The following is a 23,434-nucleotide window of genomic DNA, read 5'->3' as shown; positions in this document are numbered from 1 at the left end:
TCCAGAAAGAAAAACAACCCCACAGCATGATGTTGTCACCACCATGCCTCACTGTAGCTATGATGTTTTTCTGATATTTTTGTGCCAGAAATTTCTTTTGAAATGATGCCCAAGAAGTTCTTTTTGGATCTTATTAATTCAGCTCATGCTTCTGTGAGAGACTTGTTGTATGTTTTTCCCAAAATGTGTCCAGTTTGAATGTTTTTCTTTGTAAGAAAATGCTTCCGTCTGACCACCTGACTCCCGAGCCAGAAATATACAAGAAGTTGCTGTCACAGAAAGTATACAATTTGTACTTGCCAGAAATTCTTGCAGCTCCCTCAATGTTGCCGAAGCCCCCTTGGCAGCTTCCATGACCAGTTTTCATTAGTGTGCCAAATTTTCTCCACCTGTTGATGACCGCCTTCACAGTGGACTGTACTGTATCCAATGTCTTAGTAATTATTTGTAATTCTTTCCTGACTGATACCTTTCAACAATTATTGTTCCTTTTGGACCATGGCATTTGTTGTTAAATTATTTTTTATTGTTTAACAGTACTGTGGTTGGATGGCAACCAGTTCAGCTGGGATAGGCAGCAGCATTCCCGCGACCCTCGTCAGGATAAATACCTCGGAAAATGAATGAATTAACGTTTTACATTTACAGTATATAACTTTTATTTATCTAGGTCAGCAAATTGAGAACAGAGTACCATTTGCAGTGCTGACCCGGCTGTAGACAGCAGGGTAAAATCCATTCATTCATCCACCCATTTTCTTCACCGCTTATCCTCACGAGGATCACGGGGAGTACTGGAGCCTATCCCAGCTGTCAATGGGCATGAGGTGGGGTATACCCAGAACTGGTTGCCAGCCAATCGCAGGGCACATAGAGACAAACAGCCACACTCGCAATCACACCTAGGAGCAATTTAGAGTGTCTGATTAATGTTGCATGTTTTTGGAATGTGGGAGGAAACCGGAGTGCCCGGAGGAAACCCATGCAGGCACGGGGAGAACATGCAAACTCCGCACAGGCGGGTCTGGGATGGAACCCGGGACCTCAGAACTGTGAGGCTAACGCTTTACCATTTGAGCCACCGTCCCGCCCAGGGTAAAATAAAATAAATTAAAAGCAAAATGAACAAGCTGTACAAGGAAATATAGTTGCATATTTACTGCATACAGTGCATTATGTTACATCATAGCATATCGTGAATAAAAGGTTCATAACGGGGTAAAAACGGATTCAGGGATGATGTATAATATCCCTCCCGAACTTTCTAAATAAAATTAAATCTGGATTTTAATCGCCATCGGAACATTTCTTAGTGGTGTTTCAATGTTCCCCTTGTGCTTGTATACTAGAGGTTTTCTCCAGTGACTCAAACTTTCAAAATCATGCATGATATGTTAACTGAAGACTCCCAATCAAATATGTACGCTACATCTTAACAACTCTTTAATCTGGGATATGCTCCATTTACCAATAACTCTAACGAGGACAAGCTTTCTACAAAATGGATAGATGATTTATATAGATTAATTCATTGCTGGATGTCACGTTGTAGGTCTCTGGGAGAAGGGGGGGAGGGGCTCTGCCCGACCCTTCTTGCATCCTTCCTGGGATGTTGCAGCCTTCTCTGTCTCTCCTGAGTACTGTTGTACGTATGCTGGGTTTTTTTTTAATTCTTTGCAATGTTGATTTCTTTTGTCAGTTGGTTTCTGGCCTGATTGTACAGGACTCTGCTCCTACTCCGATAGGTCGCCTCTTAAACGGGAGGGAGTTGGCGAAGTTTGGTGGTGAACCCTGGCTTGTTGTTATTGAATGTGTGACATGTCTGGAATTGGTGGGTAATGAACCGCAAAAGGGTGTGTGTGTGTGTGTGTGGGGGGGATTCACTGTAATCTAAACCACACAAACAATATCTCCACCAACAACTGTGATTTTCCTACTCGAAACAAGAAGTCTGGCATAGTACTCCCCTGTGAGAGGCAGCATGGTGCCAAAGGGCATTCAGACTGTTGGAAAAAACAAATAAGAAAAAGACTGAAAGAAGAAATAGAAAAGGTTCAATAAGGATAGGCAGCTCAGAAAATAGATGGATGGATGAGTTGGGAAGCACATGATGCAAATACTCAACATAACCAATTCCTCCCTTATCGCCCACCCCAAGCTTTTGGAAATTTCCTTGTTGGATATCATTTTGCTTCTCATTACAGTCACCGCCAAACTTGGTTTTAACCAATGACCACACTGGATTTGCAATCGGTAAATGTTGAACAAGTTTACCAAATACAGTATACGCTTGTCAGACCCAACTGTTTCCCAACAGAACGAGGAGGAACATTCACTCAATATAGGTGAGAAAAGAGATTATATATTTTGAATTTGTGATTACAACCAGTTTTGAAAGACTTGAGGTTTGATGTAAAAAAGAAAAAAAACTTCAGTGACTTCTGGATTTTAAACTAATCTTGCTTAATGTTAATGGTATCCAGGGTCCTTTCATTCTGACAGGTTGAAGGAAAACTGAAATCAAAAGGCCTGGCTTTATATTCCAGCAAGAAAATTTGCTCAATGTAATCAGCTTGTACTGCCCAACCACACATGTAGGAGCAGTCCACCCTCCTGGGTTACAGGCTAATCTAGCTCTAACAACATTGGTCAGGGCTTTAACAGGTGAGGTAATGGCACAGGAAATACAAGTCAGCTGAGATAAAAAGAATGATGTAAGGTCGTGACCCAGACTGGGTTTCACGTCTCAGCTGGTGGTTTGGCAAATGCTCGATAAGACTGACACCCTCACACACTGTCATGGATAGTAAAGCGGAGAGGGAATCAATGATTCAATGATGATTTGAAATAATAAACACAGACTGTGCAAAAGTCTTAGGCCACCATGAGGTTTGAGGTTTCAGGAATTCTCAGACTATTGTCACTCACTACAGCTAAGACGTCCACCAAGGTCAAACTAGGAACAAATGTAAATACTTCTTTCAACATTGATTTCAAATCACAAACACAGATGTGCAAATGTCTGAGGCCACCATGTGGGTTGATGTTTCAGAAATTCTCATACTAGAGCAAAGACCAAGCCCAAACTAGTTACAAAAGTAAATCTTTCGTGGACCGTATGCTGTATTTGCTATTATTTATACAATTTATGTTAGTTAGCATGCTACTTCCTAGTTCATCTCTAAAATAGAAGTTGGTGTCAAGAAAGTATGTTGACCTGATTCATCTTGAATAAAAGACCATCTTTTTATGTCAGGGAGAAGCTATACTTAGCCTGGGTTGTCAAAACAAGTTAGAGACTTTTCATTCCATACATGCGCATGGCTGCTTTATATGCATTTTTCAAAAAATCATTCATCTGTAAACCATGTCAAGATGATCTTGTAATTATATTATGAAATTTTGGGATCATAGTGTGTTTACTTAGACACCCCACTTCCATTGAATTTTGGATGTGTAAATTATAAATAAGAGAATATGTACAATGATTTGCAAATGCTTTTGAACCTACATTGTATAGAATACACTGCAATGATGAAATACCTAAAGTTCAAACTGATAAACTATTGTTTGTTTGCAAATATTCACCCATTTGGGAAAATGCAGAATGTTGCAGGGATACCCCTTAAAAAGAAGTAGCTTGGATGGCAGCATACATTGCAGAAAAACCTATAGCATTAATGGTGCCTTCACAGATGTGCACATTACCCAATCCAGATGGTCCTTTACCTTTTCTGGGCTGGGAGGAGAGGAGGGCCATGATTTCCAAAAGCAGTCTTAAATGTGGACTCACAACAAGGTAGCACACTTTTCCACTTTTACGTCAGTTCATTCCAGATAAGATCAGGCCTGGAGAAGAGGGCAGCGTTTCTGGATGTTTTTGATAAGTGGCTTTCTCTTTGCATGGCAGAGTTTGAACTTATATTTGTAGATGGACTGAGGAACAATGTTAACTAACAATGGTTTTTGGAAGTGTTTCTAAGTCTCCGTGGCAATATCCTTTACATGATGATGTGAAGTGGTGTTTCATGCAGTGTCACCTGATAGGCCAAGCAAGGGCAGTGGTTGGCCTGGAAAGAAGTGGAGGAAAGGAAGATCGCCTGGAAAGAGCTGTGAGAGATGGAGGCATTCAGGGCAAGCTTTACCATCAGAGCTGTATATGACCTTTACCTTCTCCTGCAAACCCAAACCAGTGGTATGCTGAAGTCCCCCAAGTCTTGTAACACTGAACCACATCTTCGTTGGATGCAAGACCAGCCTTACTCAAGGCCATTACAGCTGACGGCACAACCAAGTGCGGAAGTGTCTCGCTCGTGTTCTGGAAAACTAGCAGATGAGTGTGGATGCCCTTCCACCCTTGTCAGCCAACTGGCAACCAAGGTTGTTTGTTCGAGACAAACCAGCCACATCAACAAGTCACCAGACAGCGGACAGCTGGGCAGTGCACGAGAATGGAGAGTTGTTCACGAATTGGTAAATCCAGCCCCATCTTGGTTTGTGAACAATTGAGCCTTTCAAGTGTCCTCCTTTTGTATCCAATTCTGACACTTACCTCTTTGCAATTAACCTGTTCACGTGTGGAATGTCCAACGCAGCGTTTTTTTTTGTAACCATTCTTCAACATTCCCACTCATTTTTTTTGAGTGGGGAAAATGTTACAGGCAGCAACTTGAAAATCAAGAAAAATATGCTGAAAAAAATGAATTGAAACAGTAAATATCAAATATCAAATCATTGTAGTATTCTGTTTTATTTACATTTCACACGTTCAAATTTCATTGGAATTGCGCTTTGGACATTTTAAACAATGAATTTAAGGGATTTCCATACCGCTGAACTTGAAAATGATGTCAACAGAAAGAATGTCCCTCTAAAATACACCTAGTAGTAATTTCAGGTGTTTTATTCCTGATGACAGTCTTTAATTTTTAGTTATATATTTGCTCCCCAACATTTCGGTCAAAAACCTACTTGATTCAGACATTGGCCTGCTGACATCAGCAACAGAACATGTAAATTTCCCTAGACTCTTGTACAACACATTACATGTTCTTGGTTTTGTCTGAGATCTATGTAATTACTCTGCTGCAATATTTTTTATACAACATTTACCTGCCCATTTTGCTCTAGAAGGCCTTCAGGGACTTAAGATTTCATTGTACCCGTGACAGATAAATGAAACCTTGTACTGGAAGCAGCCTGAGAAGATAAGCAAGCCTCTTCCATTTTTTTTCACAGTAGGTACAGTGTTCTTTTCTTTGTATGCTTCCTTTTTATGTCTACATTGGTTATATTGAGTTGACGTTACTTGCTGAAGATTTCCAGTTTTCTCTCATCTGTCCAAGAACATTCTTCCAGAAACTTTGTGGCCTGTTAATATGTATTTTGGCAAACTAGGCTTATCAGTTTCAAGTTATTTCAGTGTCCACTGTGGGTTTTTGTTTCTTTCTCAAAAAGGGTCACAGCAATTTTGTCAATGTGTGGAAATTCCATATCTGCACCTTATCCAGATTCTCAACAGAAATGAATCGGTTCTTCATCGTCTCACACAACACCACTTTACAAAGTACTGTTGGCTGTTTTAATATGTTAACATGACTGTTGCAGAAAGATTCTTAGAAAAAAAGCAACATGCTTATCATAATAGTTTTAACATTACCTGTGCTAAATACTAAACAAGTCAAAAATTCATCCAATTGTGGGCTGACAATCACTCTTACCCTCCTTCGTGCACACAGCACGGCTTATGACACCCTCAAAATTATTTAAAATGCGAGTGATTAAAATGTCAGTCGGCTGACTTGAGATATGCATCAAAACAGGCTTTAATTTAATGATTTTGTGTCTTTCTTTTATATTCAAGTGACAAACATACATTGGCCATCATCTATCTGACTACATTGCATGGAAATGCTCTGCAACAGTATTTTGGTGGGTCACTGCCCCACCTGGCAACATCGCAAGCAAATTCTAAGATGAAAAGATGAAAATAAAATCCTCAGTACACACCCTTTGCCAGATGTGCACCAAAATGTGCCACTCCTTCATGGAAATCGGTTGTTTGTAGTTTTTTGCAAAATCCTGATACCTACCTAAATAACCAAGGGCAATCATAACATGAGCTGTCACTTTCAAGCCTGGCAAGAGAATGTCGAAAGTGAATTCAAAGTCTTTTAAGACAACACGCCTAACACAGCACTCATGCATCGGATGTTTGTGTGAATAAGAGCCTGTTAAAGTTTGCTTCAGTGCTTTGGCTGAACAGAGCTAAGCTGCAGCCAAAATCACCAAGCTGAGCTCCAATTCCAGTCAAACACCTTCACTCACTTCAGTTGTTGTACTGTAACACAGGATGTAATTAACTCTGCATATCCTGCTGTGACCAACAATCTCTACAGTCAGCTGGCTAGGTTTGACTCCAGTGCATATCAACACCAAAGGGACTGGGGTTATGGAATCATTGCTCACCCAAAAATATGAAAGAAGGTGCCCCATGACCACTGACTGTGCAAAATGGGAGAAGACCATTTCTTCTGCTGCTGGCAGATCATTGTTGAGGATTTACTATTCTACTACAGACTACTTTAATGTGAGCGAACAAAAACAGGATAGCGTACTATTCATACATGCCGAGACCTGCATGAAAACACTCACAATCTAGTAGCCTCTGGAAAATGTGTTGACTTGTTTGTTCAATGCAAATGTAAAGAAAAAGACTATAACATCTGACAGTTGAAAGTAGATTTTCTTCAAAATGAATGGCCAGAGGCAGGAGTAAGACAGGACAGAAGAAGAGAGGCTTGAGCTAGAACAAGAAATAAATGTACAAATGAGGCTTATAGGGTTGAATGACGCAAAGCACGAGGTTGGTGTGGGGGTGGCGGATTGGAAATGTTGAGGTAAATGGAGCATGAATGTATGCATATTTGACTGGCAGATGGAGGAGATGTTGAGGTGTTACATTGCTTAAACACAGACTTACTGACCTACATGTGTTGGCAATACAAAGATCACTCAGCCAAAATCAATGAATATCTTGAAAAATTCAAAATGCCACACAGTTTATAAAACATGGGGTTTTACCCCAAAAACTGCGCAAAAACTTGGAATCACACTGTTATTATGTGTGACCTTACACAACATCTGAGAATGTAGCGTAGGAGTTCAGCAAATTGATTTTACTGAAGCACAGTTCAGCCGCCATCAAAGAATCTGATTCACAAATGTTTTGCCTTTGGATTGTTTAAGCGTGTGTGTGTTTCGAAGAATTTGGACTGGGTGCAAAAATAGGGATCACAAAAAGTCCAAAAGAGCAAAGGTCATTTTCATTAAATTTGATCATTCACAGTCCACTCAATTTGCTTAATCAATTAATTTTTACTCATATAAGTGTTTCAATTATTGGGAGTTTTGTTTTGAAGAAAAAAAAATTGGATTCTAAAGTAATATTTACAATAACTACAACTGTCTTTTGGTTTTGACAGTGTTGACTGCCATCCATCCATCCATCCATTTTCTCTGCTGCTTACTCAGGTTGCAGGCAGTTTGGAGCCTACCCAACTATCTTGCAGAGAGTTAAAAATTGGGGATTTAAAGAATCACCTGTGGAGCTAGTAAAGGGGTTATTACGCTCAGGAATGGACCACTACCAATAGTTGTTATCAGTATTATGCCAATATCGACCTTATTTAAAGGTATCGGGTACTCATGAAGGCTTCCAACAACAGCCGCAATACTGAAGGCAAAAAAAAAAAAAAAAAAAGAGTAAGTTTTCGTTGCAGCACGGTGGGAAGCTGGAAAGTGTTGGCCTCACAGTTCCGAGGACCCGGGTTCAATCCCGGCCCTTGCTGTGTGGAGTTTGCATATTCTCCCCGTGCCTGTGTGGGTTTTTTCTGGGCACTCCGGTTTCCTCCCACATCCCCAAAACATCCAACATTAATTGGACACTCTAAATCGCCCTGAGGTGCGATTGTGAGTGCAACTCTTTGTCTCTACGTGGCCTGCAGTTGGCAGGAACCAGTTCAGGGTGTTCCCGGCCTCCTACACTCCCGTGACCCTTGTGAGGATAAGCAGCTAAGAAAATGGATGGATTGATTAAAGGCATCGGCTATTCATGAAGGCTTCCAATAACATCCACAATATTGAAGGCAAAAAAAAGAGAGTAAGTCTTCCTAGCCAGTAGTTGGTGCTACACTACATTGATTCGAACATTCATCATAATTTTAAGTGAGAAAGAAAGAGGTCTTTCTTCACAATTACTTTTCATTGTGTTCACTTTTTTACTTGTGGTAGTGGTACTGAAAATCTGTATTGGTGAGTACTTAGAAAGTTTTCAAGCCTCACCAATGATAGTGACAAAATGAACTCGAGCATAAAGACAGCATAATTGGGAGACTTTGTATTCAGGTTTATGCTCCCTGCTCAAGGGCATCCCATACTTATGTGGACTGAGCATTTTTCAGGACAACCATGCCCAGTGTGTTTGTGTAGCACATGGTAGGAGAACCTCACGCCTTTGTGAGAAAGAACACAAAGCTGATTTATGCCAGCTGGATGTACGTCATTCAGCAGGCATCAAGTCAGTTGTCTGGAATGGCAGCTATTAGTCTCTAGTCTTTACCAGAGGGACTTGTGCAATATTTGTGGCAGGATAAAAGAAACAAATAACATGTACTAATGTGGTTACTGAGGAGAGGCAGTTTCCTAGTACACATAAGAAGAATGCAGTCTTTCCAGACTTGTATAAATCCTCTCATCCTTATTTTTATTAATTGATAGTAGAGCTTCATAAATATCCATGTTGCTTTAAGAAATATGTATTTGTTTATTGCTAGGATAAACGGGGGAAATGCTACAGTGCTATTTCCACCTACCCTATTCTAATCTCATCTCAAAATTTGGACTTGATAATCAGTGTCATCAGTGTTGCACTGAAGATGCCCGCGAAGCATCACTTGGACCAACTTCGAGTCATCAAACCGTGCAATAGAACCCAGGAAAGCCAGTGTGCTGGATAGCAGAAGGAGACAACATCGGCTGGGATGTCATCTAAATGACAAAGGTCATTCGCTTGGCGTTAATGGATGAAAGAGTACCTCCTTGTTTGTGGGCAGGCTTTGCATCCATATCATTAGAAAAGCAAGCATACATCACAACTTCCTCCTCAAGATGTTTTGCAAGGGATCACACACATTCTTTAATTCCTTCGGGGTTTTCTGGGTTTAATCCTCGTGAAGTGGACATGTCAGCAAACTCAATGTTTTCCAACCTGTGTTTTGTCCAGTATAATCTCTTGGGTTTTCCCCCTCTTGTGTGATTCATTTATGCTGGTCTGAACACTGCCATTGTGCTTGGGCACAATCAAAACAACCCACGCTGTGACCCTTGGGTGGCCTCTTGTCCTTTTTCAAATTGGTTGTTTGTGGTGAGAACGTCATCAGAGCTCAATCCAAACCATCTGGGATGTTTAATCAGCAAGTTTGAGCTAAATGGTTCTTTTGGTCTGGGCGACCTTGCATGTAAAAAAGATAACCATGAGGACTTGGGTCATGTGTACACAACCATGCAATGAGTATAAAACGTTTCTGAAGTTAAACACATTTGTATATGAGGTCCATCAAAATTTTCTGTCTAAAAACCTCAACTTCAGAAGTCATATCATTATTATTTATGACTTGAGATGCAAGCAAATGGGGACTTTTTGTCATGTCTCCATTGCTGTTTAAACAGTGAAGCGTCTTGTTTGCTGATTATCCAGATCCCTCTTCTAATATATTCCTAGATTGTCTTTAACCACCAAAATCGTGTCCGCCGTTCATACATTTTCAAATGAACTCCATGTTGAAGTGTTAATTATTCACGTTTGTAAACCACATCACCACACATTGAAGCATTGGAATCGGTATGATCTCAATTATGCTCAAGTATGAGCTCCTCTCAATTTGGTATGCCTCTATAACAGTTAACAGTGAACTAAACTTAACAATAAGCAGCTTTTTGGCAAATAATGAACACTTCTTAAAAAAGAGGCTTAAAGCTGTTAATTGTCACTCCCTGTTGAAGTTTACTGTCAAATTAAACATCAGAAAAAGAGAATTACTCTTGTCTGTTCAAAACAACCACATTGCCTAACCTTTCAGTCTGCTAAATTAATGCTAATGCTGAAACTGTGTAATTTGCAGCGCTATAACCCTTTAAAAAATGTCTTGAACACAAATGGTGCAGCAACACGGACAATGCAAAGATGCTCACAGTCATATATTCTTTATTTCATGTGAAGAATGACTAATATTAATATTTTTCAACGAACAACATATCCATCGCTCTGTCTTATACTGCCCCCACGTGGCCAAAGCAGCCACCACACAATGAACAGGACAATGGCCATTGAATTAATGCAGTGTGACAAAAATAGCCAAGGTGTGCATCTATGCATTTGTCTGCACAGTATGTGCTGCGACTAATGGGTGACTAGTCCAGAATATTGCTCAAAGTGAACTGGTACAGGCTCCACATTACATTACTTACCATGCGGTAAAGAACATTTGTGTCAACATTGGTGCAGAAACTCATATTTCTGTGAAAGGCCTTCTTATGCTACCATGGCAAATACTGTAAGTATTTAAATGACAGATTGTATCAATGCAACGGTTGAACTCAGTCAATTTGTCCATTGTTGAAAGCTTTTTGAAAGCAAGTCTGTTTTGTCTTGTGCCTGCTGTGGACTGCTTGTACTACACACAAAGTCTGGCAGTCATCATTTTCATTTCCCAGACCCATCACCTCGCCTCATGACATCATTTTTCATCCTCAGAGCAGAACATTTAATGCTCAAACTCCGGCAGTTTTTCCTCTCTGTAGATGTTGTCAGGTAGCATATGAGAGACCCTTCCCATGCTTTCGCCCATGTTAATTGGAGAAAAGTCTTTGCTGCTTTCTGCAGCTGGCTCTTGAGCCCGTGCCATTTGAGCCACACCGCCCATGGGAACTAATAATTGAGCAGGCATGTAGAACTTTTGAATCAGAATGTTTTCACCTCTTGGAGCAAAGTGGCATGGGCTCTTGTTCCTCTGGCTACACCCACTGGGTTGGTATTTAAACTAGACTCCCCCATCATCCTTTTCACCAGTCAGCCCAGGAGCACAACAAGACTCAGCCTCTTGCAACAGGATCCAATACAACTTCAAACCGAGTGGACACCAGCTCGTGAACCACCATGCTTGTGGGAAGTCCAGCAATCTTCTCTATTCTTCTGCTTACAGTCTCTTTGGTAAGTTTTGTCTCTATCATCCTGCACCATTTTTTTCTTTTGTCGAAGTTATTGGAAAAGTCATAGTAAGTATAAGTGCATCACTATGTTAGTGTGCAGCCAAATTATATGACATGTACTGTACTTAATTGTAGGATCTGAAAGTTTCTAATTATCGGTGGAAGTAATTTCGGTGGAAGTAATTTCCTACATGTATGTCTCCAGTAAAAATACTGTGCTGTACTGTAGAATCAAAACATGAAAAGCGTGCAGCAATTTGAGTGCAGTTGGATGTCGCCCTCTTGTGGCAATCTTGACGTCTATTAAACGACTCCAAAACATGATAGCGCGACAAGACTTTTTTTATTTTTATTTTTTTGATGAAATGTAATTTTCCCGGAGCCACACATTAGGTACACCTAAGAAGCTCAATATGATGCATTACAATAGTCAAATGAACATTTTCTTGTTCAAAGATAAGGCACGGTGGGTCAGATGGTAAAGCGTTGCCCTCACATTTCTGAGGTCCTGGGTTCAATCCCAGAGCCACCTCTACAGTGTTTGCATATTCTCCCCATCTCTGCGTGGGTTTCCTTCGGCCGCTGGGATTTCCTCCCACATCATCAACATTAAATGGACACTCTAAATTACCCCTAGGTGTAATTGTGATTGTGAGTGTGGCTGTTTGTCTTGATATGCTTTGCTGGAGTATGCTCCAGCATTCCCCTCGACCCTTGTGAGGATAAGTGGCTAAGAAAATGGATGGATGGATGGTACAATGTGATGAATTGCTTCTTGTACTTTTGTTTTTTTGTTGTTTTTGGTTTCTGAGTGAGTCCAAACGATTACAAATAACATTTAAGTTTGATGAAGTGCATGAGCAGCGCTAATCTTTAAGTCTGAACAAAATTATACATGTAAAAAAAAATGTGATGCAGGGAGTGAAAATGTCCACATACTATTTTTCCTTGTAACTATAATGTGTTTCCACACCATTTCGACCATTAGATTTAGCTTGCATCTTTTCATGGTGCATATGACAATGAATTCAGTTGCCTTCATATTTCGTTGTTGTTGTTGTTGCAGACAGTGGCCCAGGAGTGCTCTCAGCCCTGTGCCTGCCCCACAGACGCCCCTCCCTGCCCATTAGGCACCAGCTTGGTGCTGGATGGCTGTGGTTGCTGCAAAGTGTGCGCCAGGCAGCTTGGGGAGCCCTGCAACCTGCTGGAGCCCTGCGACCACCACAAAGAGCTCTACTGTGACTACGCGCTGCTGAGCAACACTGACACTGGCATCTGTTTGGGTAACATAAAACACACACCAATAAATTATTTACTGTTTGAGCTGTGGAGTAATTCATTGCTCTGCTTCAAATCCTATATGGGGAGTCTATGACAGCCCCAGTTTAGTTGTACCAGTAAATAAATTATATGGTTTATGCTATAAAAATGCAAGTGCAAAAGGATACCGTTTGTTTTATCATGAGATTGAGCATGATAAACATGAAACATGTAATCTTTTCAGAAAATGGTGTCCTGTTCCTTGAAAGATGTCACCCTGTGACATGTTGCCTCTATTTCAACAGCTCTAAAAATGTCAGATAAAAGTAATCAGCTCTGCTGGCTAATTATCCAATGAAAAGGGCCCAAATAACCTTATGAAATCAAAAATTGCAATTTTAATGCTTTTTAAACAAATATTGTACATTCTTAACTCACCACTAATAATATACAAAGCCTTCATATACAATACAGTGAAGCTCACCCAATATGTACTTTAAATAACTTAACAGCATAATAAAGAAATACATTTGAAAAGTATTTAATAATCTATATGCAGCACATTTTTGAGCTTCGAGGTTTGAGTCTCTGCTCAGATAAGATTGTATTTGTTCTCCCCACACTTGCATGGTTTTTCTTTGGGTACTCCAGCTTGCTCTCACATTCAAAAAGCATGAATGTTACATTAATTAAAAAATAATGTGTCCATATGTGTGAATGCGCATTTTGCAAAGCTCTCTGTATTTATCTACGTATTTGTCCGCAGCTCAAGAGGGTCAGCCATGTGACTTGGGTGGTGTCATTTACCACAGCGGAGAGTCTTTCCAACCTAGCTGCAAACACCAATGCGTGTGTATGAATGGTGAGATCGGCTGCGTGCCGACGTGTCCCAGCAACGTCCGTTTGCCATCCCCCGACTGTCCGTACCCTCGCCGCATCCACATCCCAGGAAAATGCTGTGAGGAGTGGGTGTGCGACCAGACCCCTCAGAACCACCACTATCAGTCAGTGATGGGCGGTCAGTAGCAGCTCGGACACGTCACACAGTATTCATTACAAATCCATTGAGACCTTGCATGACTCAATTCAGTGCAGATTGTTTAGTATATATGTCACCCAGAAGAAGCAAATCTTTATATTTGTGTCTCTGCCTTTCCAGGAGCTTCTCAGATTCATCCACTGCCCTCTTCACAATCCATCCCAGGATTGAAGGAGGTGGCCCTTCATGGACCGAAACCAGAGAGTCCGAGAGATAACTGCTTAGTCCAGACGACAGAGTGGAGTGAGTGCTCAGCCACCTGTGGAATGGGGGTCTCGTCCCGCATCACTAACGACAACCATCGCTGCCAGCTGGAGAGACAGACGAGGGTCTGTATGATCCGACCCTGCAACATCCAACAAGAGAAAGAAATTAAGGTACACGAATGTCTTTGTTTTGGGGGATTGGTTGGAGCCCAGTAAAAAGCTGAACAGTGGACAAGTCCTTAGTATGGCCGCTTTGTGTATTTCATTACAGTAGCTGTGTATTATGATGAATACTTAAATATGACACTGAGTTATTAGGAAATCATGTGTACAATTTTTGATTAGCAACCCCCCATCCCCATAAACTAAATGCTACTCAATGAAAGGAGACAAGAAATATCAATTGCAATGATGTTATGGGTTACCAGAGTTCAAATTATACTGTATTGATAACATTATTCTCTTCCACAGCGGGGCAAGAAATGTGTGCGGACGCCGAAAGCCCAGCATGGAATGCGGTTCGAGTTGTCTGGCTGCACCAGCACCAGGTCGTACAAACCAAAGTTCTGTGGCGTTTGCATCAACCACAGATGCTGCACACCTCACAGCACCATTACCGCTGAGGTGGAGTTCCGCTGTCCGGAGGGAGACGTGTTCAGAAAAAAGATGATGTTTATCAAGACGTGCTCCTGCCACTTCGACTGTCCGCGGGACAATGATATCTTCCTGGCTTCCAACACACGAAGGATGATCGGTGACTACGATCACAACATGTGATATTGACAAGGCCTTTTTACATCGACTGCATCCTCTCCTTCCTTCTTTTTTCCCACCATCTGAACCACTACACAAGACACAATTCCATCTAAAGATGCCATGTAAGAATAGGATATGTCTTGCTGTAAGATTAGTTTTGAGGACGGTACATCTCGCTTTGAGATGTTATTCTTAAAATGATTCAAAAGTAACCCATATCAATTGGGAAATCTCGTCGCAATAAGTTACTCGATCACAGTTTGTAGTGTGGAAGACAAAAAGACGACATGGATGGGCAAGTCTTTAATTAATTAATTTGTTAATCGGGGGTTAGCACTGACTGGTTAGTTCCCCCACTGAATGTTTATTCTTCTGCCATAACTTTACATTTTGATCATGCCTTCCACAAAGTGCCCGGTGGCGTAAGCAAAGACCATAAAGGCAGGACTGAAGAGTGGAAGGTGGCTAAGAGTCGAGGTTCTTGGAGATGCAGTAGCAATCACATTGCCGCTGTCATTTGATGCATCAAAATTAGGAAGTACTGCATATAAATATAAAAACCAAGAAATGTTCATTGGCAGCTTTCTCACCCTTCATACAGAATTTTCAATATGAGCCTGAATAACTTTTCATGTCAGGTCACTCTGAAAATGCAATGCAATACAATGCATTTTTTTTTTTTTAATAACTAAGAAGTACAGAACTCAACATTGGATTTTTAGGTGCGAATTGGCGTATGATCTGAGAGGCTCGCTGAAACACGTGACTTTTTTTCCATTGACAACTTAACTTTTGTTGCTTGAGAGCAAAGTTAAAGCTACAAACAGTCCGCTAATGAATTGACCCATACTGACTACTACTGTTCATCCCTGTCTGACAATGTATTCTTGGGTCTGAAAAATGTACGCAGGGTTTGCAGTTAGTGAAATAGATCATTAGTTGCTGTCGTGGTATCTTTGGACTAAAGTAAAGGTATTCTGTAAAAACTACCGTACATAAAAATTGGTTACTTGTGCGTACAGTACGCCTGCCTGGGTCGCGTGGTTTCAGTTCCCACTCAGTGATGTGGATGTGAGTTTGAACAGTTTTCCGTTTATGTGCCCTGTGATTTGACTGGCGACCAATACAAAGGGGTGAAGTTTGCCTTAGGCATTGTTGCATGTATTACTTCCGTTCCTTTGTATTAAATCCTTTCCAAACATGGCCATTTTCTGGCCACGGACAGACAAGTTGTGAACATTTGTGTTGCCGTGGCCAACTAAAAATCCAAATTGACAAAAACCCACAAGAATGTGGAGATGCTGTTAGACTGAGGATGTCGATTTTGTTCAAGTCTTACATTGAGACATTGTTGGGACCCTACTGCTTTCGTAAAACATATTTGTATTTTGCATCTTGACGCAATTGTAGCACAACTAAGTAATCGCTGATACAACTTGATGATTTTCATTTTATTTAAAAAAAGCAAAACAAAACAAAAGAAATGACACATTTGGCAGCCAGCAAATGCATTCCTAGTGTGAATACTTTGAGACTGTGTACAGTTTTGTACTATAATTTATGTTTAACGCTGACTGTATGATATTGTTTTAGTTTTTCCACTGTAACCACGTCTAAGATTCTAATGTGTTCTCGTCTCTTGCACTTTTGTCTCTTTTTCAATAAAGAAAGTATATTTTTATAGATATACTGAGCACTCATTCTTGTGGGTAAATGTAGAATGTATTACCTTGTCTGTGCTCATTCTTGTCAGTCCTTCTGCTCCATAAACTGCAGCTGCAGGTGAAGTAGTAGTAGGAGTATCGATTTGTGAAATAAAACTAAAAAAAAGTTTACAAACAATAATTAACCTACAAAATAAATGTAACAAATGAGCACTTATTTAAATACACTTTTTGATTTTCAAGCATAGTGTTAATGTTTATACTGTGCTTAATGTTACAGCAGTTTACAATAATATTAAGTATACATTTCAGAAATAAAATCCCTGTCATGTTTTTAATGAACACTTGGGTTTACAATGCTTCTGTATATTCTTGTTACTCATTATGGTAGTAGTTTTCAAGGTGGTTTGAGAACCATTTTTTGAGACCACATATGTGTCTGTAATAAAAGACAATTATTTCACAATTACAGGGAAGGTTTGACAGCATCATACTTAAAAATGGATTTAAAAATTCTTTGGTGCATAGGACTCCCTTTCAATTGCAGCTTGTTACAGTTGGTCTCAGGACAAGTACAATTTACACAAGTACAGAGTACAGTACACGTATCGCATTGTAATTTCGTGGAGAAGCGGGGAGGGAAAAGTAAAAAGTTGTCAGGTAAGTAAATATTATCGAGACTTGAACAACACTTAAGTTCAGTAACAAAGTACAGTGTTTGTATTTGTTGACATCCCACCACTTCTCAACTGTATTGCGATCCCAGCTACAACCATCAATCCCTCTCTGCGTCCGTGAGGAGAATTTGCTGCATAAAAGCCGCCGTGGATGTGCGAGGGGGCGGACGTTGCTGCTGCCTGCCAGCTTTGCTGCAGTGCGATCTCCTCATCTGGGCTGCCTGCTCCGTCCAGCCTCCAGCTCATCATCCACCACCATGCAGGTTATTTATTCTGTGGAGGAGCATCAGCACATTTGATTCATTCACACAAAATGGACTGCACATCTATACTCCAACATAACATTGTTTTATACCCTGCAACTAGGATCGGAGGATAACTTTTAATATAGTTTGTGTTTAATGTGAAGGTTTCCCGTGTTTCTGGTGTTCATGTGAGCTTGACTCAGCAGTGTCTGAGCCGCGGCGACCACTCCCACGCATAATCACGGTACGTGGATCTGGAGAGGAGTCGTACTGGTGATGTTCTTCCGGCCCGCATGGATGGGGATTATACTAGCGGGAATGTAAAATGATGGGTGGATGAGAATTCGAATTCTCACTGCAGCTGAAAGGAACGGAATCACAGGTAAATTAATTATCCACTGTCACCCCCCTCACCCCTGTTTTAACTGAAGAATACCTGTATTAGTTTTGGCTGACGGCGCTTATTATTATTTTATTTTATTGTATTTAGAAGTTGTAGTGAGAACTAGCTATGAAATCTTTATATATGTCACTCCCCGTTTAGCAGGCTTTTATTGCAAAATATGTGTAAATTGAACTTCCACTTCTTTTCCCAAACTTTGTAGTCATATATTCTGTATACCTCACAATTGTCAAATATAGTTTTGTATGTAGGTGTTACTTAAATGTCTAATTTTGAGATGTGATGTTGAATGATATGAAATTATTAAATATTAAATGATATGAATAACTATATGACTATAGTTATCCTCATATAGTTTTTATTGTAGCTCGAGCCTATGAAAAATATCTACAGTTTAGTTCATTGTGATGTCCTTTCCTCAAGACTTGCAGGGATTTTAAATTCTGCATTATTGGGTAGCCATGTTGACTCATTGCATGCTCCTGCGGCATGCCTGATACATTTCTGGAGTCATGTTCTGTGAGAGCTCTTGTGGCCCACACAGTTTGGCATGCAGAACTTGCCAGTCTGTTTAATTCCACACTCCCACAGTGCATTGTTGCCCGTCTGCAAAAAGTGCTACACTGTAAGGCACTCACCCTTGACTTATGGGCACAAATGATCTTTTGTTGGGGGTGTTCGACATCATAGTTTCACGTTTCTGGTGAGCTCATAGTTAATACCTGGAAGAATAGTGGCATAGCATCAGTTGCCGGGAAGAAATTTGATCAGTGATAATATGATCGCCAATTACTTACATGTCAAAACACATGTTCTAATGTACATGTAAATGCTATTTTTCTCAGATTCTCCTAAATCGTCGTTTGAAATGAAATCAACTTGACCCAATAAAGCACAGGTGACCACATCTGGCCCACCACCGCATTTTAAGTGGCCCACGAAAGCCAATCAAAATTGCTAATTGTGTTCTATTGTAATAACATTAAGATATTACAATTTTTTGGGCAGGGTCACACTCCCCCCCTCCCTCTTTGAAAAGAAATATAGTAATTTAAAAATACTTTTTATAAGCCTTTGCTTTTAAATTAATAAATTTTTCATGGAAATAATTAAATGTGGGTGGCACGGTGAGGCAGCTGTAAAGCGTTCGCCTCACAGTTCGGAGGACTGGGGTTCAAATCCCCCCCCGGGTGGAGTTTGCATGCTTTCCCCTAAACCTGCGTGGGTTTTTTCCGGGCACTCCAGTTTCCATTCAAATTATTATACAGAAAAGTGTTTCAAAAGTAGAGAATGGAAAATAGCCATTTACTGAATTAGCAGCACCAGGAGATCATGGTTAATGAAATCAAAAGCTATTTCAAACAGGAACATCTAACTGGCCCCTTCTGGAAACCGTCACCTTATCGTGGTGGAGGAATTTGTGTGTCCCAATAATCCCAGGAACTAAATTGTCTGGAGCTCCACACCCCTGGTTGTGTCACACATGGCAAAGAGATCCTAGGCAAGGGACCAGAGAAAGCACAGCGAAAATACTTCTTTTTCTTCTTTTCCTTTTGGTTTGTCCCGTTAGGGGTCGCCACAGTGTGTCATCTTTTTCCATTTTAGTCTATCTCCTGCATCTTCTTCTCTAACACCAACTGCCCTCATGTCTTCCCTCACAACATCCAGTCTTCATGTCCTAACTCATCACATCCATCAACCTTCTCTTTGGTCTTCCTCTTGCTCTTTTGCCTGGCAGCTCCATTCTCGGCACCCATCTACCAATATACTCACTCTTTCCCCTGTGGACATGTCCAAACCATCGACGTCTGCTCTCTCAAATCCCGTCTCCAAAACATCCAATTTTGGCTGTCCCCCCCAATGAGCTCATTTCTCAACCTGTTCACACCAAGCGAGAACCTCAGCATCTTCATTTCTGCTACCTCCAGTTCTGCTTCCTCTTGTTGAATTCTTCAGTGCCACCGTCTCTAATGCGTACATCATGACTGGCCTCACCACTGTTTTATAAGCTTTGCCCTTCAATTTAGTGGAGACTCTTCTGTCACATAACACACTAGACACCTTCTGCCAGCTGTTCCAACCTGCTTGGACCCGTTTCTTCACTTCCTTATCACACTCACCATTACTCTGGAATTTTGATACGAAGTATTTGAAGTTGTCCATCCTCGCTATCTTTTCTAATTGGACCCTCACTCTTCCCCTCAACCCCTCTCATTCACAGACATATTTTCTGTTTTACTTTACCAATCTTCATTCCTCTCCTTTCCAGTGCCTGCCTCCATCTTTCTAATTGTTCCTCCCTCTGCTCCCTGCTTTCACTGCAGATCACAATATTATCTACAAACATCATGGTCCAAGCGGATTCCAGTCTAACGTCATCTGTCAGCCTATCCATTACCACTGCAAACAGGAAGGGGCTCAGAGTTTATCACTGATGCTGTCCCACCTCCACCCACAGCTAAAAGACTGCTATGATTTAAAAAAAAAAAAAAAAGTGGATCTAGGTTTCTCTTGCTCTCATGTGAGCCACTGGGACCCCCCTCTGGAGCCAGGCTCAGAGGTGGAACTCGAAAGCCTGCACCCATGGGGCCCACAGCCCACAAGGGTAACATGGCTCTTCCTTCCCATGGGCTCAACACCTATGGGGGGGATGATAAGGGTCGGGTGCAGTAAGTGCTGGCTGTTGTTTGTGCTTATGGACCAAACAGCAGTTCAGAGTATCCACCCTTTTTGGAGTGCTTAGAGGGCTTTTATAGTGTGGCCTTCCATGATCACAACAGAATCTTTGGAGCATCCTCAAGCCAAAGGACTTTGATGGTGGGAGGTAGTTCAAATCCTAAAATCAAATCTAGCAAAAGCTTGAAGGTTTTGTACACGCACTGTCATGTTTCAGTGAACTTTTTGGCAATAATTTGCTCATCACCAAATAACACAATACCTATAGTGAAATACAGTGAATAAAATAAGTATATGAACACCCTGCAATATTGCAAATTCTCCAATTTAGAAATTATGGAGGGGTCTGAAATTTTCATCGGCGGTTCATATCCTCTGTGAGAGAGATAATCTAAAAAGAAAAATCCAGAAATCACAATGAATGATTTTTAACAATTTGCTGCAAAAAAAGTATTTGAACACCTGTTTAACAGCTAGAATTCTGACCCTCAAAGACCTGTTAGTCTTCCTTTCAAAGTCCACCTCCACTCCATTTTTATCCTGAATCAGATGCAGCTGTGTGAGGTCGTTAGCTGCATAAAGACACTTGTCCACCCCGTACAATCAGTAAGACTCAAACTTGTAACATGGCCAAGACCAAAGAGCTGTCCAAAGACACCAGAGATAAAATTGTACAACTCCATACGGCTGGAAAGGGCTTCGGAGAAATTGCCAAGCAGCTTGGTGAAAAAAGGTCCACTGTTGGAGCAATCATTAGAAAATGGAAGAAGCCAAGCATGATGGTCAATCTCAATGGGAGTGGAGCCCCATGGAACATATCACCTCGTGTGGTCTCAATGATCCTTAGAAAGGTGAGGAATCAACCCAGGACTACACAACAGGACTTGGTCAATGAGCTGAAAAGAGCTGGGACCACCGTTTCCAAGGTGACTGTTGGTAATACACTAAGACATCATGGTTTCAAATCATGCATGGCACGGAAGGTTCCCCTGCTTAAACCAACACATGTCAAGGCCCGTCTTAAGTTTGCCAATGACCATTTGGATGATACAGAAGAGTCATGGGAGAAGGTTTTGTGATCAGATGAGACCAAAATGGAACTTTTTGGTCATAATTGCGCTAACCGTGTTTGTCGGAAGACGAATGATGAGTTCCATCCCAAGAACACTATCCCTACTGTGAAGCATGGGGGTGGTAGCACCATGCTTTGGGGGTGGTTTTCTGCACATGAGACAGAGCGACTGCACTTTATTAAGGAGATGATGACCACGACCATGTATTGTGAGATTTTGGAAAAAAACTCTTTCCCTAAGTCATTGTATTGAAGATGGGTCGTGGCTGGGTCTTTCAACATGACAAAACCTATGACAACCAAGGAGTGACTTCTTCAATGTTCTGAGGACCCAGGTTCAATCCCAACCCGCCTTGTGTGGAGTTTGCGTGTTCTCCGCGTGCCTGCGTGGGTTTTCCCCGGGCACTCCGGTTTCCTCCCACATCCCAAAAACATGCAACATTAATTGGACACATTAAATTGCCCTTAGGTGTGATTGTGAGTGTGGCTGTTTGTCTTGATATGCCCTGCGATTGGCCGGCAACCAGTTCAGGGTGTACCCCGCCTCCTGCCCGTTGATAGCTGGGATTGGCTCCAGCACTCCCGTGACCCTTGTGAGGATAAGCGGCTAAGAAAATGGATGGATGGATGGATGGATGGATGGATGGATGGATGGATGGATGGATGGATGGATGGATGGATGGATGCTAAAAGATGTGACCCTGGCTGAGACAGCACTGACACTGTCACGCCTCACACAGAATTTAAAGACCTCGTCAGCACTTGTGTGCTCTGTCAGCAGCACAAACAGGGTGTTGGACATCGCTGTCCCTTCTTGATCACTTTATAATAGAATGGAAATGTCTTTACTCATTATTAACATTAATTAATTAATCAAAATTAATAACATTAATGAATCTATTAATTTACAACACACTCTGATTCACAGACTCTATGAGCCCAAGTGCTCTTGGTAAAGAGAGCCCTGAAAAGGCATCTAGTGATGACTAAAACTTCACCAATCATATTTTTGTTTATACCATCTAAAGTTGTCTGCTGCACCAACCAGAACCGGCCTCGGCATTTGTCCTCGGCAATTAGCATTTTATATTGTATCTTACTTTAGTCAACTCACAACAGTCAGAGTCACGTATAATTAGAAAGTGCTCCATGACTAAACAAGAACTTAAACATAATCGCGAGGCCATAAGTGAACCATCAAGTACAAATGCATGAATGCAAGAATGAACCATGAATAGTATGCTGCTGATGAAATCTGATGACCTTTTATTTTTCTTGGCTTGTCCTCTCTGTGAAACTCTGACTCATGACTTCTGATGATGACATCCAAAATGTTCCTTTTGGTGAAATGGTGAGTAGAAGAGCATTCTTCATTGCTATATTTAATTTTTTAGTTGGTACTGTCAATAAAAAGAACTGCACAGCTGTTCAATTTTGTCTCATTAACAACGGGCAAACATTATTTTTATATTATATTCACATTAACAATGTATTATGTACTATGTATGTATAGATCATGTTAATATTACATTTGAACTGCCTTCAATGAATCAAAGCCACACGAACTGACAACAAGTCGCATTCACACCAGTGGGCCATTATTCAGCAAATCTCAGACACTTTTGTCACCTGCTACTGAGTTTCACACAATTCAGAATATCATAAACTGCCATTGCATGCATTTATTGTATGACCTTGCAAAAACGATGGTCTTTCCTGGTGAGAAGCTTCTGCATTGATTTCTTCACTATTTATTCGAAGTAACCAGGGGCTTCAGATCAAAATGATAGTTTTCTTTTTTTTTTTGCAAAAATCTGAGTACAGACACTGATGCAGCCAATGAATTCTTACTTTGACTTGAAGCAGAATGCTCTTACACCCAAGCTAATTGAAGGCTTGTTACACACAAATCGATTTTTCAATTCTTTACAATGGTGCATGTGTTACAGATGGCACACTTGAACATTCAAAATGAGGAACTTAACAGTTTTGGCTGTACTGTGAGTGGTGTGCTCTAATAATCTGAACACAGAACACCGCATACATAAAGATTCTATTCTACTACTGATCTTGAATCTAGTCCGCCAAGACAGAAATGTTGCTTGATCAAACTTAACAAAAAGCAACACTCAGGAGAAACACTAGTGGATATGTTGCGCTGATATTTC

General features: G+C 40.9%; 2 protein-coding genes across 2 annotated transcripts in view; both read left to right on the top strand.

Annotated features, from left to right (window-relative positions):
- Positions 1 to 23,434, top strand: part of LOC133504638 (protein 4.1-like) — a 215,013-nt gene that overhangs the window by 108,830 nt on the left and 82,749 nt on the right. The gene's annotated exons all lie outside the window — the stretch shown is intronic.
- ccn2b (cellular communication network factor 2b) lies at positions 8,298 to 16,216 on the top strand. The gene is made up of 6 exons (XM_061827012.1): positions 8,298 to 8,313; positions 11,129 to 11,269; positions 12,335 to 12,551; positions 13,295 to 13,546; positions 13,688 to 13,944; positions 14,245 to 16,216. Exons 2-6 carry the CDS (start codon positions 11,216 to 11,218, stop codon positions 14,548 to 14,550), a joined length of 1,086 nt encoding a protein of 361 aa, XP_061682996.1. The 5' UTR covers positions 8,298 to 8,313; positions 11,129 to 11,215; the 3' UTR covers positions 14,551 to 16,216.

The sequence above is a fragment of the Syngnathoides biaculeatus genome, chromosome 1 (genome assembly GCF_019802595.1).
Source record: "Syngnathoides biaculeatus isolate LvHL_M chromosome 1, ASM1980259v1, whole genome shotgun sequence".
NCBI classification, from domain to species: Eukaryota; Metazoa; Chordata; class Actinopteri; order Syngnathiformes; family Syngnathidae; genus Syngnathoides; species Syngnathoides biaculeatus.
The sequence above is the reverse complement of the archived record's forward strand: the minus strand, read 5'-3'. Positions and strand labels throughout refer to the sequence as shown.